This window comes from Xiphophorus maculatus, chromosome 19, assembly GCF_002775205.1.
Source record: "Xiphophorus maculatus strain JP 163 A chromosome 19, X_maculatus-5.0-male, whole genome shotgun sequence".
Taxonomy (NCBI): domain Eukaryota; kingdom Metazoa; phylum Chordata; class Actinopteri; order Cyprinodontiformes; family Poeciliidae; genus Xiphophorus; species Xiphophorus maculatus.
In genome coordinates, this window is record NC_036461.1 from 21,778,476 (window position 1) to 21,796,311 (window position 17,836).

At 41.7% G+C, this 17,836-nt stretch overlaps 1 protein-coding gene across 1 annotated transcript in view; it reads right to left on the reverse strand.

Moving 5' to 3' along the window:
- Positions 1 to 17,836, reverse strand: part of eif2ak3 (eukaryotic translation initiation factor 2 alpha kinase 3) — a 40,138-nt gene that overhangs the window by 10,601 nt on the left and 11,701 nt on the right. The window contains exons 2-11 of the mRNA XM_014472995.2: positions 13,760 to 13,889; positions 5,969 to 6,163; positions 5,739 to 5,869; positions 5,119 to 5,386; positions 4,869 to 5,031; positions 4,628 to 4,753; positions 4,244 to 4,366; positions 3,690 to 3,919; positions 2,893 to 3,005; positions 707 to 829 (exon numbers count right to left, since the gene is read on the reverse strand). Of these exons, the coding sequence (XP_014328481.2) occupies positions 707 to 829; positions 2,893 to 3,005; positions 3,690 to 3,919; positions 4,244 to 4,366; positions 4,628 to 4,753; positions 4,869 to 5,031; positions 5,119 to 5,386; positions 5,739 to 5,869; positions 5,969 to 6,163; positions 13,760 to 13,889 (1,602 nt within the window). The remainder of the gene's footprint in view (positions 1 to 706; positions 830 to 2,892; positions 3,006 to 3,689; positions 3,920 to 4,243; positions 4,367 to 4,627; positions 4,754 to 4,868; positions 5,032 to 5,118; positions 5,387 to 5,738; positions 5,870 to 5,968; positions 6,164 to 13,759; positions 13,890 to 17,836) is intronic.

Below are 17,836 nucleotides of genomic sequence, written 5' to 3' on the forward strand. Positions count from 1 at the left end.
CTCTGGCCTTCCAAATGACTTCTGGTGTTTGTCATCTTCAAACTGTAGACTCTGCAACTAATACCTCCACACCTGTCCTACAGTGGTTTCCATCATCTGCCGCTGTTGTTTTAATTGGTCTATCGGTTCTTTTCTCTTACGTACTTTCCTAACAATATGGCGGCTATTGCCAGTTTTTGTGCAATATCTCTAATTTTTCATCTTCTCTTCCGTTTTGAATTGCTATTGGCTGTTTACCCCTCAAACACAAACTGGTTTTCTTTTTGGATGCAACTGTACACCATAAATACAGTCTACAAATGCAAAACCAAAAAGAGAATAAGACATTCTGCTGTATTTTTTGTTTAAATGATCATGGCAAGAGGCCCAAAGGGGCAACAACAAACAATTTTCACTCACACATCTCATTACTAGTATTTGCAACCAAAGCCAGAAATAGAGAAATTGCCTTCACGGTTGCAATACTTTTCTGGGGGGAGCAGTACAGATCGGTCCGCAAGTGTTAAGAGAAGCAACATTAAATATCCATGCTTGCGCGTATAAATAATAAATGCACCACTAATATTGGTTTCAAAACGCCAGTTAAGCGTTTGTGTGGTTTTCTGTGTTTAACAAGTAGGCCACAGCTTACATAACCGGCTGTAAAGGAAACAGAGCTGGTAGCCCCCAGCAAGGAAGCGTGCTGCAGCCGGGCGAGAGGCGCTACCTGTTGGGCAGGCGGATCCTTTTGATGGCGTAGTTGCAGTCGTCCACCTTGTTGCGAGCTTCAAAGACGACGCCGAAGCCCCCACGGCCGAGGCACTGCACAGGCTCGAAGTCAGTTAGGTACCTGGGAGGCAGGAGGGAGGGAGAGAGATACACACTAGTTAACCCTGGGCAAGGAAGAATCACGCAGACTTCACAATGTTCAAAAGAACTTTGGAGAATTCAAGATAAAATACAGAAAACATTCACTTGCTAGAATTTGATTACTGAGGTTTTCATCATCCATTCAAAATTAGAGAGGCTGCATAAAGTTACAGGGTCTCTACAGGCTTCAGAGACAAATTTAAGACTTTTTAAGGCCTTTATAATGGAAGGCTGAATGAAATTTCTGACTGAAAAAATATATACAGTACAGACCAAAAGTTTGGACACACCTTTTAATTCAATGAGTTTCCTTTATTTTCATGACTATTGACATTGTAGATTCACACTGAAGGCTTCAAAACTATGAATAACACATGTGGAAATATGCACTAAACAAAAAAGTGTAAAACAACTGAAAATAGCCCTTATATTCTAGTTTCTTCAAAGTAGCAACCTTTTGCTGTGATTACTGTTTTGCACACACTCTGCATTTTCTTGATGAACTTCAAGAGGTCGTCACCTGAAATGGTTTTCACTTCATAGGTCAACCTGCCCTGTCAGGTTAATAAGTGGGATTTCTTGCCTTATAAATAGTCATGAAAATAAAGAAAACCCATTGAATTAGAAAGGTGTGTCCAAACTTTTGGTCTGTACTGTATAAATATAGGAAATGATTTCAGGATTGGGCTGGCAACAGAAGTAAGGCAGTGGTAATAAAAAAATGTTGTCCGGCCAACTGGCGATACATTTACACTTCCCCATGCTAGAGAAAAGAAAACTAGCAAGCTAGCAAGGGTGTGTTAGCAGCCAGTTACCAACCGCCTCAAAGCGCACAATGTATTTAAGATGTCTGCGTGTGACTCAAACTTTTGCCTGACAGAAAAGTCCCGCAAGAAAAAAAAAGAACTACATACAACATTGAATAATCCTGTGACAACAAAATTTAAGACCCGTGATTAGCATACTTAGGACGGTGAAGAGTTCTTCAAAATTAATTTAAGACTTTTTAAGGATGTGCTACAGTGCCATAATCCTCAGTTATGTCACTGCAGGAGCCTGAATAACATTAGGAACTCAAGCAGAAAATAATTCATTTGTGAAAATTACTTGCTCACTTTTTAGACAGGATTTGAAATCATTAAAATAAAAATAAATACTTGAAGTTGGGACATCATTTTGGCCCGTTCAGATCTGCACTGGACAGATGGACAGTACTTTAATTTGTCATTAATTTTCTTTTGTGGGGCTTAAAAAAAAAAAAAAGTTAGATAAAAGTGTCCTTTTTTTAAACAATCTTTCTTTCATCCATGTCTCAAATTCAGGGGACTGAACCTATGAATAAACACTGGATCCTGCTATTGCACTGTAGAATTAGCGTGCATGAACAAGCCTCATGAATCATTACCACAATGACTACTGCAGCCAAATCTAAAGGAGTTTTTGATAAACGAGGCGCAGCGCTTGGGAAGGCATATTCAGACCTGGCTGCACCCTGGAAAAGCATCTCTGCTCCGGCTCAACACGGAACTCGGAGGCTAAAGTGTGGGAGCAGCAGCTGTCACTTTTAGCTCAGAAAGGTTCTGGAGCTAAATTAATCTATCAACCAGAGCAGCAGCTTTAAGGAACAGATGCAGGTTTTAGGGTGGATTTATCTCCACAAACATCAGATCAGCAAGAAGAAGTGAGAAACTTCAGAAAATGTTCAGACGGTGATGAAATGTGACCCCGCGGCAGATGGAAGCTAGGCGGAGCCGCCGCTGCGAGGAGAGGTGCAAAGGTCACTCTGATTTGACGGCAAACAGACGAGACACCCAATCGCACATTACCACGACTCCTATCTCCCCGTCTCTGTCCTATCAAGGCAGGCTGGAAGACCAGTGGTCACCATGGTAACAGCGCTCAATCTGTAGCTACACCTTAAACGAGCGAGGCTCTGGAAATGCGAGGATAATAAGTCGTGGAACAGCAGCGGGAGCCGGGAGAAGTTCAGACAGAAAAGACAAATGGGTCCGGCGCTCCTCTGTGGGGCAGTTAGTGGAGTACCTGGACACATATTCGCTGAAGCGGTTCTCCACGGCAACCGGCTCTTTGGATTCGACGACTTCAAGGTCAAACTTGCTGTCGGTCTGGCACTGCGTCTCGGACTCTTTCCGTTGCTGCGACGGACACACAGATGACGGCAAAAACATGTCAAACACACACACATACACCCCCACACACACCTAGGGGCAAAAACACCCACTTTCAGCTACTTAAAGGTGCAGTATGTAAAGTTTACAAAAAATATTTTTTACATATTTGTTGAAATCGTCATTATGTTGTGACAGTGTGTTATGAGACAGATAATCTGTGGAAAAAACACAATCTCCTCTCCTTTCTCCAAGCACCATCTAAGAACAACCAATCAGGAGGCAGGCCTTAGCGCTGTCAAACACCCCTGCTCTGCTCTCTGCTAAGTTGCAGATACCACAGCCTGCTGCGAATGCTAAAGCTAGTTAGCATGGTAACCAATGACAGCAGATAAATGGTTTTCCCATAGCGGTAAGTTGCTTTTCCACCATTAGCACATTTATCAGTGAGTACACATGATTGATTGATTGACAGCGCTAAGACCTTCCTCCTGTCTCTGATTGGTTGTATTTGGTCGGGAGCGGTGCGTTTCCTCAGATGGCAATAGTAACTCAGGGAGGAGATGGAGGAGATTGATCGTTTCACAGATTATCTCTCTCTCGCTCTCTCAACATAGTGACCATTTTAACAATAATGTAAAAAACTTTTTTTTTTTTTAATTAAAAGTTACATACTGCAGTTCTAACAGCAGTCAGGGCGTGAACTCTTACCCTGACGTAGGCCACAGGGGCAGGCGGGTGGAAGAACCTGCGGACGACGTAGGTGGTGGCAGCGATGCAGAAGACGATGGTGCCGAGGATTTCCTTCCACCAGGGCAGCAGCAGCACAGGGTCCTTCCTCCTGCGGTTGTCCGAGCCCGCCTCATTTCTCTTTATCAGACTGATGGCACTTTCACGTTTCTCCCGGTAATTCTTGCTGTAGGGGAAGTAGTAACCGTTGTCTGCAGTGACAAGATGGAGACGGAAGTCAGACGGGTATCAATTCGATTCATCTGCACCTGGCACATGCAGCCTCTCGCAAATTAGTTGGTGCATAATTGTAAAACTGAGGGACAATAACAGAAGTCTGAAAACATTTATCCGTCTGCTTTGTTGAACCCCTTTATGTTGCAGCTACCACACTTTCACATTGCTTGTGTTGGCATTCTGCTAAAACACAGGTGATTGTAGCAAAACTAAGCAAGAAAATGTGGGAAGGGTTTGAAAATTCCTGCTGAAGCAACATGCAGGGCTACACCATGTTTAGGGAGTGACGCGGCCTTTACCGTAAGGATACTGAAGAACGGACAAGGCGCCGTTGCTGTATTCGTCGTGGGAATACTTGTCGTTACTCAGACACTTGTCAAATTCATCAGAGCCCACCAGCGCCGGAGTCCGAGACGGGGACTCTACAAGGACGAGATGAAGAAACTCCTTGGAAATCAATTTTGAAAAAACCCCAACAAAAAACACAACACATTGTCCAAAGAGTAAAAGCTTAGGGCCTCAGGGAATGAACAGATAGAGAACATCTGTGTCTTCAAAAGATTCTTTGAACAGCGACTACTTGGTTTGAAATAATAAATAAAAACCGTCTTCGGTCACTTTGTCCTTTTTACCGTCAAAGTCAGGCTCCTTTGGTGTTTAGGTTTTAACGCAGAAAGACTTACGTATAAGCGGCTTCCATTTGACGGTGGGGAGAGAAATTACATCTTTCTCCGATTCGATAGCTTTAGAGGGAAACTTTCCAGAGATCCTCACTGATGACTGAAGGTAGAGCTGCCCCTGAAACATCCCTGAAAGCACATCCACAGACTCAATGACAGGAATTTTTCAAGATGCCCAAAACAAAACAAAAAAACCGACAAAAAACAAACAAGCTGAGTGAATGCACATGTCAGACAAACTCACCGAGGTAGACACTGGACTCTGCAGCACTCCGGGCTTTATTGGACTCCTCCTCATCGTCCTCTTTAGATTCTGATCGGCTGTTGTAGGTGGTGTCGTCAAACAGGCTGATCGGTGTGACTTTACCCCCACCCACCAGCCAGGCGGAGGCGATGGGTGTACAGAACTACGCAGGAAACAGTGACACAGAATGAGCTACAATACAGTAGACACTCTTCTCTTTAAGGAGCTAATGCTGACAGAGACGTCTCACCTGATGTTCCCAGACCAGCTGTTCGCTGGACTCGGTGCTGAAGGCCATGACCTTCCAATCGGGAACAGACACTTTGATGACGAGGTTCAAATGTTGGTTTTGGTTCTGCTTGTTGTCCATGTGCTCCCTCTCCTTTGGTTCATCGATGATGACTCGCTGGCTTTCCTTCCAGGAGTCATCGTTCGCCAAGTCTCCCTCCAGAAAGTTCATTCCGGACTGTTTCTCAGGGACCAGTTTGAGCTCAAAGCTCCCAACACTGAAGTTCCACCTGAGGTCACAGAAAGAAACAAAAAGGGGCAAAAAGAAAACAAAGAATGAAAGAGAAGCACCCTTTTATTTTGGATTATGTACTTAAGAATGTTTGGCAACTTCATACTCTTCACAGGATTCCAGAGTGACTGCAATTCTCAAAGTACTCGTCTTTGAGAATTAGGAATGTTTGGTAGGAATTTATTGCCGAGAACTCTGGAGTGTTCAAGCTTTAAATAATGAACTTGAACTCAGGTAGATAACACATATCCACAGAGGATGGATCAAGTCATTAGGGCACAAGTCTAAGACACCCTTTACTGACACGCGGCACAGCAGGTGGATCCAGTGGCGACCAGTTCAGAACTTACTTCTCCATTCCTGATCGAGGCCTGATGGCTCGTACTGTCTTCTGAGTCCTCTGCAGCAGGAGAATGTCCTCCGTCTCCATCTCTTCGTCCCCCCACCGACTGCAGCCTCCCGCAGAGCAAATGTACCGGAGCTGAAGCAAAGACAAAAAAAACAAAAAAACAAAAATGGTTACAGTCGGAAAAGGTGACCATGTGGCAAACTTTTAAAACTATTACCGCGATAGGATCACCTTGCCACTGTAGGCCCCCAGACCATAAGTAGTGAGGGACTTGCCCCCGACCAGAACGGTGTCCTCTCCGATGCGGTAGGATGACTCGAGCAGCGACTCAACACTGAAAGGCACAGCCTCCATACTCTCCCTGTCCCGGTTCCACTGGAACAAGGCACCGTCAAGCGAAGGTATGACCATCTTATTGCCAAACACCTGTGTGGCCAAAATACAAATGGAATACAGATGAGTCTTTTTTATTGTTTTCTGCTCTTTTACTGACAAGCTGATGAAAGAAAAAATTGTATCATAAATTGTGATTGTCGGAAGAGGAAAATCAGCATGAAAAACTTGCCATGTGAACTAGGCATTAACTACACCTTGATTACATAAAGACAAATTCAACTGTTCAAATACATTTCTGACCTCAACAACAAATACAGTCATGCTGTAGGAACTGTCACCAGTCTTGTTACACTAACCTTGTTTTAAAAACAAGCCTTAGCAAACCAGAAGTGGTAATGACAAGTTAAAAGCAGCTAGATTGGTGGTATATTTATGCAGAAATACAGTGCTATGATGTAACCATGGTAAATTTACTTGTGGTTTTTGTATCATGATAACTCATACCAACCAACCCTTAATTCTTAGTAGGGCTGGACAATGTATCACAATATCTCAGCTGATATAGATACTTATAGATGTATATATATATATATATATATATATATATATATATATATATATATATATATATATATATATATATATTTTTTTTTTTTTTTTTTTTTTTTTTTTTTTTTTTTTTAAGCAGTTATGAGGCAACCTGAAAGTGTGGCTGCTCCAGTTACTCAACAGGTTGTTGCTAGGAAAGCAAGGAATGAGTGAGTTAGTTGATGCCTACATTCCCCAGAGTGCTGTGTGGTTCTGGATCAGAGTTCCATGAAATTCTGGAATATTTATCATTTCTTGATACTGATTGTGTGTCTATTGCGATATATATTGTTATTGATTTATTGTCTATCCCCAGCTCTTAGGTATTTACATGAATCGTTAGGGATACAAAACATTTCCTTCCAATAGTAATGCATAATCCACTGTAATAATAGCTGTACTGTGAAAAAATTGCAATTTTTTTTTATATATTGCACAAGCGCAAATTATTGGTTACATTTTTAAATAGCAATTGATATTTTTTTCCATGTTACATTTTCTTCAAATACAAATAGTAAAAAAAAGAATGTTTATTCAACATTCAAAAAGCTGTGATAATGTCACCCTATAAATATTTCACAACATCATCTGCAAACAAACTTAATTGTGTATTAATTTTATCCTTTAACGTTCACAGATTTTTAACACGTATGCCCTGGTCCATTTTAATTTTGTAGTGAAAAAACTATTCCTTACGTCATCCACTGAAACGCTCGTCCACACAGACAACAGCACCCGACACACAACCGCCCACACGGCCGTCTCACCGGCCCACACACACTTGGACTCAACCCACAGATCTGGAGCCATTACACAACTACGGGATTAGGTAATTAGGCTGGATCTGTACAGAACAGTGCAAGCTGATAGAATGTGTTTGCATGAGGTGTTCATTGTAATGGGGAGAGAGGGGGTTGAGGATGACATCATTGAAAAACCCCTGACCCTAATCCTGATTAAAACTCTCCAGATCAGTTCAGACAGAAGGACGGCAACTCAACAACCCCAGAGCTGCTCCTGGAGTCAGACTGTTGCTTTTAAGATTGAAAAAGTGTCACTTTTGAACACGGAGTGATGTCATCCTTGCACACACGCTGGGTGGTTTAGGTTAGCAGTCTGAGCTGATTCCCTCTGTGCGTGTATGGCTACCGGGCAGGAAAAAAGAGAAATTCTCAGAGCAGTGGGTGAGTCATGCTGCTCCTGATGCCTTAATCCACCCGTCTGATCTGGCCCGGCGTTCTGACACCGGTTAGCCTGCTCTCAGCCGCGTAATCTCCTGAAGGGGAACGCTCTGCTCAGCGGAGTTCTGCGCTGGCTGTTCGACCGGATCGTCCCGCGTAAAATCTGGATCAGCAAGTCGCAAAGCCGAGAGAGTCATCTGATGGAATGCATTGGAAGTTAGCTCTTTATGTCTTGTAATGTCTATTTTTAATTTTTTTTTTAAATATGTGGAAGTGTCGCTGCATAAAAAAATAAAAAAAGGAATATTTTAAATGGGTTTAAAAAAAGAAATAAAATTATATTATATAACAGCCCTCAGCGGCTCTGTCTGTCGTTTCAATCTAATAAAAAGGAATCCTTTCTGGTTAAGTTAATAATTCATCTGTGATCAGCCACACCACAGTCTGCTCGTCTTCATGTGTGTACACATAATATTTCTGTCAGGCTCTAAAAACGATACTCAGCCGTGACTACAGTTGGGGTTTTCATTTGAAGAAGAATAAAATATTAAAAACAGATAAAAAGAATAATTTAAAAGATTAAGCCTCCCACCCAGACTTCCCAGCATCAACATTCCCTCCTTCTCTCTGTGGATTTGAATGGTCCCATTAATCTTTAAAGAGCTCTGAATGTATAGTGTGTGTTATTAATCTGAGACCTGGCCCGTGTGTGTGACTGCACCAGTCAGAGCTTCACAACGTTCCGAGTCAAACGATGCGCTTGCGCAATCACTAGACGCACCGACTGACGAGTTAAGTTCAAAATAGGGGTGGAGATTTATCGCATTGTTTATCATTTATCGTGATAAATTTCTTATAACAATTCTGATGTATCGTCGTCACAATAAATTACTATTAATGATGTTTAAAACCGTCGGTATTGTTGGGATTGTTAGTTTTTGGAGGATCAGTAAATATAGATAAATTTGAAATTATGATTAAATGCAGTTACTGTGTGCAATCTAGTGATACAAACAACACTTCTTTATGTGAGTGGTGTCCTAAAGAAGCCTATTATTTATTTCAAGAGCAGTATTTGTGGTAGTGGGGCTATGAGAACGTTTTGGCTGATGCTGTATGATTTTATTTTACAATAAACATTTTGCTATGCTATTAGTTATTATGAAATCGATAATAAATCTGCTTTCCACAGAAAGTAGGAAAATATATGCTAAAAGCTTTGAATTGTACACTAATACTGAATAAGTTTGAATAATACTGAAAACTCAATTTATTCCAGTAACTCAGTTTTCTAAGTAACACTTATTATATAGATCAAGTTGATGTTTCAGTTGATCAAGTTGATCAATTGAAACATCAATTGCATCAAAAGCCTTCATTTCCAGTACTTATGATTTTCTGCTCACAGCTTGTTGAAAAACACAAACATTTAAAATTAGAATATTACATCAGACCAATAAAAGTTACTTATTTATTTTCTGACAAACAAGCCTCGTCAGAACGCAGAGTCTAATTTAGGACCGTTTTCCTCAAGAGAAATCTTGAGGGAAAAAAAGAAAAGAGATAAAAATCAGAGCGTGATTTTTATCACGCCACAAAGTCTGACTGACGTTTCTTGCATTGTGAGAAAAACCATTTTATTCACACGTACAATTTGTATTCCTCGAAATGAGATGGATATTTATTTAATGTAACACATAATGTGTAGTCATGTTCCACCCCTGGGGGGGGGAACAAGAGAGCGGGGCGCCTTTAGAGAGAGGGGGGGCAGGTGAAGGGGGCATAACTACTGTTAGTGTTGCTGCTGACGCTCCAGAGATCCTGTCAAACAGTTTCACCTCAACTCGCAGCTCCGACTGTATTTCAGGGACCAAGCGGCCGGCTTTCTAACAAAAATAAATAAATAAATAAAAATGCTGCTGAAGCAGCAGTTTGCATCTCCTCACTGAGTTGGGAGGACTATTGCTTTCCCCATTAAGAGCAGAGAGCTAACCAGGCGTTCGTCAGCGTGTAGCGATCCATCAGGTTCATTCCGTCTCACTGCAGGCCAGCAGATGCACAGAAAGCGAGCGCGTGCTGTCTATTATTTGATGACATCATCTCTGGTTGAAAGGCATTACCTCACCTCCCCTCAACAAAACACACACCGAGTCCGTCCTCTAAGCCCCGCCCATACAGGATGAGTCACTCCCGTTCGAACGCATGCGCGCGCGCGCGCGCTTCAGCCCCCCTCCAACGCCCCCGGAGCTCCTCCTGTTTTGCTCAAGTGATGGCTTGTTGTTTTTTTTGTTTTTTTTTCTGCAGACAATGCGGTTTGTGCTTCTGCTGTCCCACGTTTTACTGCAAGAAATAATGAAAAAAAAAAAAAGAAAAAGACGAAGTGACACAAGTGACACAGCCAGCCGCCAGTAGGCGACTGGCTGCTTCTGCCCCGGCGTGTCGAGGCTAGCCAATAGCGCGGCGGAGGACCCCCCTCCGGCCTCCCATCACTGAGCAGACTGGTGTCTCGGGGATCCGACGAGCACCAATCAAACTGTTGCTAAGCTCCTAACAGGAAGAGAGTGGAGGGGGAGGTGGAGGAAAGAACCAGAGGCAAAGCTACCTTCCCTCCCCTAACACACCTCACACCACCAACACCACCCCACACACACGCACACACACACACATTAAAGGGAGCCAAGCACACGGAGCAGAAGGGCATCCCAGGTTACAGAGGCCATAGAGGGCAAGACAGGTTTTAGACTACATAAAGCACAATTAACACACACACACACACACACAGCTCAGATCATAACAAGTGACGTCACAACAAGTCAACGGGTTCAGAACTAGAAGGGCATCTCTGTTCAGCCAGGGCCGGATTTACAGGGATGTAGGCCCCTGGGCTGGAGCCGGTTTTGGTGCCCTGTTCACTAAGGGGAAAATTATCTTATTGATGTAAATGACTACAGTATATTAATAAGTAGTCCTATACATCAGGAGGTAATAACTGATGCATGGTGGCTAACTAATAACTAACCAGTCCATTTCCCAAAGAAAATAGACTATAACTTCTTCAAATGCTTGAATATTGTTTACAGTCATGAAAATCCTAAAACAATACTACCGGTGTATTTTTTCAATATGTGTTTTGTATAAAGCACAATGTTAGCAAAACACTCCTTCATTTAAAATAATGGGATTTGAAGTCTTATTCATACTTTTTTTAGGAACCTTTTGAAATTTTAGGGGCGAGCTTTAAGCAGAAAGTTCAAAGTTGTCTTCATCTTTCAGTTCAGATTGGATAAAAGGTGAAAAGTAAGAGATATTAGGTCAAATTCAGTTCAGAAAGAGGCATATTCATAATCAATACTTTCATTGCAATGTTCAGCAAATAAACTTTGTGATGAAAAGCAAAGAGGGAGAAATGGAGAAAGAAAGAAAAAGAGAAACTAACAAAGTAAAACAGAAACAAAGAAAGAAAAAGAGAAGCCAAGAAAGAAAGACAGGAAGAAAAACAGAGAAAAAGAGAAAAGGAAAGAAAATCAGAGAAAACAAGACAAAGAAACGAAGAGGAAGGAAGAAATAAAAACAGAGAAAGGAAGAAATAAAGAACTAGAAATAAAGAAAAATAAAGAATGAAAGAAATGAAACAAAGATGAGACAGAAAGTGAGGATAGTAGGAAACAACAAAAAGGCTTTAAGAAAGAAAGAAAAAATATAAAGAAAAAAGGAGCAAACTAAGACAACGGGAAAAAAGTGTGAAAAAAACAAACAAATATTGTTCTATACTTTGATTTTTTTTTTTCTGTGCCACATTTTTCCAATCTGACTTCTCAGTCTAAACATCATCAGAATCAGTCAGGGCTTTAAAAAACAAAAAAAACCAGCAGAAGTTAAACATGGAGAACTTGATCGATAAGCCGGGGCTGGATGGTGCTGCCGCACTAATGAGACCCAAACCCTCCCACCCAGCAGCGCTCAGACCCGACCCTGGTTAATATTAGAGGCCTTTTCCCCTGGAGCTACAGCGCGGAGACGGAGCGGGTCCACATCAAAGCGCATCTCTCCGCGTGCAGCCGCGTTGTCTCACTCCGGGGCGTTCCGCGTGTCAGTGTGGGAGGTTTAAGCTTCTGTACACATGTAGAGGCGAGGGGTTTGCCACGCTCGTACACGTAAGAACCCGCTGCAGTCAACAAAACAGGCGCATCCTCCGGGCAAATCAGCTGCTCTGCGATTCATGTGCATGTCTGGGGTGCGTGCAATGAGGACTACATGATAGCAGCAGCTCCCTCCTGGCTGGCTGCTCAAAGTGCACCGAGTTCAAATATTGGTCTAAATGTCTACAGACAACGAGAAGGAAAGAAAAGAGGGAAAATGGGCTGTTTATAGGAAAGAAAATGGGCAGACGGCTCCTTTAACTCCCACTTCACATGTATTAGTCTAACAATATATTCCCTCTTTGAGAAAGTTGTTTTTTACAACTGGATAAGAAGCACAAAAGGCTTGATTCCATATGCACTTTTCAACATTTATCACATTACTTAACCCCTAATCATCAACATATCTTTTGTTTTAAAAATGATTCTTTTATTTATTTTCTAAATAAAAAAATTGAAAGGTGTGATGTGTCTTTATTAAATAAATTACTTATTTTCTGTCTCTACCGGTTTTGAACGTTTCCCCCCCCTACATCTATGAAAATATTTCAGCCAATCAGAGCTTGAGATATAAGCAAAGGTTCTTAATTGAAAGGCCTTCCCCCGCAGCATGATGCTGCCACCCCTTGAACTGTGCAATTAATCAAATTCCTGGTTAAACTTTCAATACAAATTGATTTTATTTTCTTTTTTACAATGTCACTTCAGCATATCCAGCTTCGCACACATTCTCTTATTTTGTAATGTTTCCTGACTGATGTGACCTTTCACCTCTCTTAGAGGATGATCCACAGTTTTCTGGAACACTTAGTGACATTTAAAAAATAAAATACAATAAAGGAAGTAATACTTATTGTAGCATTACTAAAACAAAATTGTTAAACTCCAAAGAATGGATCATATTTGCTCTTCGGCTGGGGCTGCCCATATCGGCGAAAATAACATTTCACCCGATTTATCTCAGTGAAAATAAGTCACTGAAAAAAGTGAAGAAATAAAAATAGTCTATTATTGTTTATTCAGGTTGTTCAATTTTGTACAAGATATTTAATTATTTTTAAGCTTTCTTGTGTAAAAGTTCAAAATATTTACTTCTTAAATTTTTATACAAAAAAAATTGCTGCCTTAAATCATTGATTTTAATATTGACCCAGAATATTTGCGCTGCAATTTTTTTCAAAAATCAAGCAACCCTCGTTTTTGCAACAGAACGAAACATGAAAAAGTTTTAGATGTATGAATACTTAAACAAGGCAGGGCAGCGTAAACCAACTTAATGCTGTTCACTATTTAAATACTATTACAAGCTGCGTTTATGTCAAGAAAACACAATTTCACAATTGCAGTGTTTTCATTAAATAAAAAAGACTATTAAAATCACATGTGAATAAGCTCATTGACGCAATAAGTCACTAAAAGAACATGCTAGCCATGATGATCCAACTACTTCCTGTCATCTACTTCTTTGTGGTTTGCACCAGTGGCAACATCCAGTTGTTGATCATGTGATGCAACAAAAGTGTTTCCATTGAATGTTTGCAAAATACACCAATTTCAATATGGCTGGAAAAACAATACACCTCATCATAGTGCCAAACTTTTTTAAATTAAAAAAATAGAGTTTTTTCAAAATGGTTTCCATTAAGCAAATTTATCTGGCAAATTATAAGGTCAACAGAAACGCAGCTACCGAAGCCTTTGTGATTGGCATAAATGATGAGAATCCACGCTTCAAGCCGGTTTTTGGTTTCAACGAGGGGACAACAGGTTGACTGTACCTCAGGTTTGCTGAGGCTGGAGGACACCAGGCACCCTGAGCCCACGTCCAGGTCCCACTGCTTCCTGCCCTGGTTGTGAGGATCCAGCGCCGAGATCCGCCCGTCCAGGGTGCTGATGATCACGAGTGACCTACGGACACAACACGCAGACGTCAAAATAAAGTTTAGTGAATTCCAAACATATGAGGAGCGACACCATCAGAAGCAGATGTGTCCTCCGGGGTTTGCCCTGGTTGGGTTTAACCAATGAATGACGAGGAGCGCTGCAGCAGCGCTGCAGATGTCTCCTTCCCTCTTGAGTCCTGTTTTTGTTTGAAAATCAGAGTGACCTTCATCAGAAGCTCTGACCGCAACACCTGTGCCAAGAACCCCCCTCCTTCCCCACTCCCTCCCCGCTGCGTCAGGTGGTTAGGGTGGCATATTGATGAAAGAGGATTATTAAAACATGACACACAGTCACCTGACGGCAGCCATGAGAGATCAGGACCACAGATGTGCTCGGAGAATGGAAACATGGCTGATTCGCTCCATGAGGAGAAGAGCTGAACTTGACGAAGCAAAGTAGAACAAAAACATCCCTGTTATTTAGTTCTTGTTAGGGTTCTCTTACTGTTTGCATATTGTTTCCCCGCTCTGTAATAAAGTGTTTTACATGGTTTCTTCATGTATTTCCAGTTGGAATTTCTAACTTTTTCAGACTTCTCAAACTTCTCATTTCTATTTATCAATTATTTTTCAATGTATAATGTCCAGTTTTAAGTATGGAACCCCAGAGTGTAAGAGGGAACAAAAGAAAGACAAACAGACAGATGTTCAGAGGAACAGACAGATGAACAGACATCTTTGTCGGAGGATGGATGGATTAATACAAATTCCATGTTTCCCTCATTCACAAACAAGACCCCAAGACACATTAAAATGTTAAAATATTTTATAGATACTTATTGATTGATTTGTTGATATTTATTTATACTTAGGGTGCAGTCAGACCAGCCCTGTTTAGTCCGTTTTAATTGAACTCCAGTTCACTCAACTAGAAATTCTGGTTCGCTATGGGAGGTGTGAATGCACAATTGAACTATTATTCCGTGTAAAAACCTTGAAATTAATTCTGGTGTGGTCTGAATACAAATGTATTCAAAAGCAGGAAGTGGTGCAACTCAAAATACAACCAAAACAAACGTGTAGGTCTAGTGCTAGAGGGAGAAGGTCTTTGGCCTACAACCTTAAACCACTAAAATGTGACGCCGCTCGATTTTTGTTTACATTTCACAAAGAAGGAAGTTGCATTCAGTGTCTTCTTCAGAGGTTTTTGTGTCATTTCCTTCAGTGGTTCTTGGTGCAGCACTACCACAGGTGAGGAGGCAAACCAGTTTTTCAAATAATTTGGTTTGCTTGACTCAGGGCAGTGTGAAAACGAACTGCAGCAGCTGAAAATGCAACGAATGTTACAACTTTAGTCCCCAGTCGACCCGAGTCTACCGGACTATTAGGACCCGAGTCTACCGGACTATTAGGACCCGAGTCTACCGGACTATTAGGACCCGAGTCTACCGGACTATTAGGACCCGAGTCTACCGGACTATTAGGACCCCAGTCTACCGGACTATTAGGACCCGAGTCTACCGGACTGTTAGGTGTGAAAACATCCTTAAACTCCTCCACTTGGACCAGTACCTTGTCCCTGACTTGGAGAAGGCACCATTTTCCAGCTCAAAACTATGGTCATGGATTTGGAGGTGATGAGTTTCATTATGGCTGCCTCACACTCAGACAGTATGCGTTAGCTTTGGAGAGGCTAACAACTAGCATGCCTAGTCTGGCAGTAACCAGACACTACTTAAGAAAAATTTATCAAGAAAAATAGTTGACATACATTTGGATCCATTGGCATGTGTTCTTTTGACAGAATTTCCTGTAATCCAACGTGATTTTAAGTATAAATATTAAATATAAAACATAAAGACAGAATTATTTTAAGGCTAACATCATGCTATTGACATGACCATGCAACAAAGCTTAATCAAGTATTAAAAAGATAAGCCGAACCTAAAATTAACCTAACCCAATAAGAAATGATTAAACACAGGAAGTGGAATGCAGAGCTTTGGAGGTCCAATCGCTAAGAACAGGATCCAGGTGAGTTACCAGCCATGAGCTGGCACTGAAGCCAACTGCGTGAAGAATAGAAAGTGAAACCTCAGTGGCGTTAAATATATAACCACAGCCTCCAGAACCTAAAATAGTTCCTGTTGTTGGTCGGTTGGTAGAGAGCACAAAAGCCCTCCTAACACTCAATGAATTCATTTTTCATTCAGAGGCAGTGCTGGCTGACAGCAAGCAGCCACAACTGAGTATTGGGGGAAATAGGACACAGGGGGTGGAAGTATTTACTTTGCATGATATATGGGCTGAGAATTTCCAACAGCACGAGATCCCCTCACCCTTGAGGAAAGATTTTAAGAAGTAATGAGGTGATGGATTTTTTCCCTTTTTTCCCCCCTCATCCAATTAATTCCCCTGCTCTACCTAATAGTTATACAGATGAAGGCTCTTAGTACCAAGTGCAAATTCTACTAATGGCTTTCATTGCTGTTTATGTGCTCACACAGCAATATCTGCTAACGGCTCTTCCTTCTCTTTTCCCCCCTAGTAGCAGGAAGACATGGATGAATTGAGACGTCCAGCCCCACCCCTCACCTAACAGTTGGGGTTTCTGCCGCATTGCTTGTCAGTCATGTCCAGAGTGTTGCCCCGTGGCCCCTTCCTGCTTATTGATTTTGTCTGTTGAAGAAAGAGATGCCGTCGATGGGCTCTTAGCTTTATTTAAGCAGGGAGGCCACAGCGAGTGCTGCTGAGGCTTCACCTACTGTTGAGGTAGCTTACCAATGTTGTGGTCACACCTGTTCCCCGTGGATACTAAGCTGCTAAAGGGAAAGGTTACGTTTCCATGACATGAAGTTCTGTGAAGTGTTTACAGTAGATGACACTCTTTGAGTCTTCATTAAGCTTACATCTGGACTAGCTGGTCTTTGATGCTAACGCTAGTCCAAAAAGCACCAAGAGCAAAGTAAACTTTTACCATTCCAATCTCAAAAACATTTATGTTCATGAGAACACTATTTTATGAACTTTAACACATTTGCAAACAGGTGTGATTATTTACACAGAAACCAATTATTATTTACACAGGAAATTGAGGCTGGAGGAAGTGTGGCACTGATAACCTTCCTGAGTGAAACTATGGGGCAGAATTAGGGCCAAAATTGGAACTACTGCGGAGGAGACTACTCACTTGTTAGCTTCAGAGAGGCTAACGAGTAGCATACCAAGGCTGGTCGCCCATTGGATTGTCTACTTCCCCTGCTGTCCATTAGACCGGATAGGCTGGTGTTAGTATTGAAAAAGCTAACAATTAGCAAAACAGAGCTGGTCACCCATGGGGAAACTAATTTTTGAGAGTTAGAAAGACCAAAAATAAATCCCAGCTGATTGAGAAAAATTGGCCACTTCCAACCTCCAGTGGATAGATTGGAGCATCTCTGATTATAACAGTCTAACAAAATGACCTATTCCCTCACACAAATGTAATGTAGATTATTTCTAATAGGGAAAGACTGCTTTTACTCACACAGCAGCCCATTACAGCTCAAGTGGAGCTACAAGTGGGTACACAGATGCAAATTGTATCACTAAACAAAAATGCATTATGTGTTTAGTAACGCCTTCTAAAGCTGAGCTTATCTCTCAGAGTCTGCTGTAAGCATCATCAGCCTCACCGCCAGCACTGGAGTGTAGAGCGCTAAGAAAAACATTGTTTTTCCTCGCAGCCACCAATAAAAACACAGCTCTAAAGTCTGCTCTCGCCCTCTCAATTGGCTGCGAGACCCTGCCAAAAATATTAGGCTGATTGGTTGTTGCTAAGCAGTCGGCTCGCTGAGAGGATGGAAGCTTTCCGCGGCCTGCGCTCGGCCAGCCCCCCGCCCGTCCCCGTCCGCCCTGGCAAGTTGCACTATGAATGTTAAAAGTGATCTAAAAGTCACTGAGATCACCGAGTTCATCTCCAGAGATAAAAAG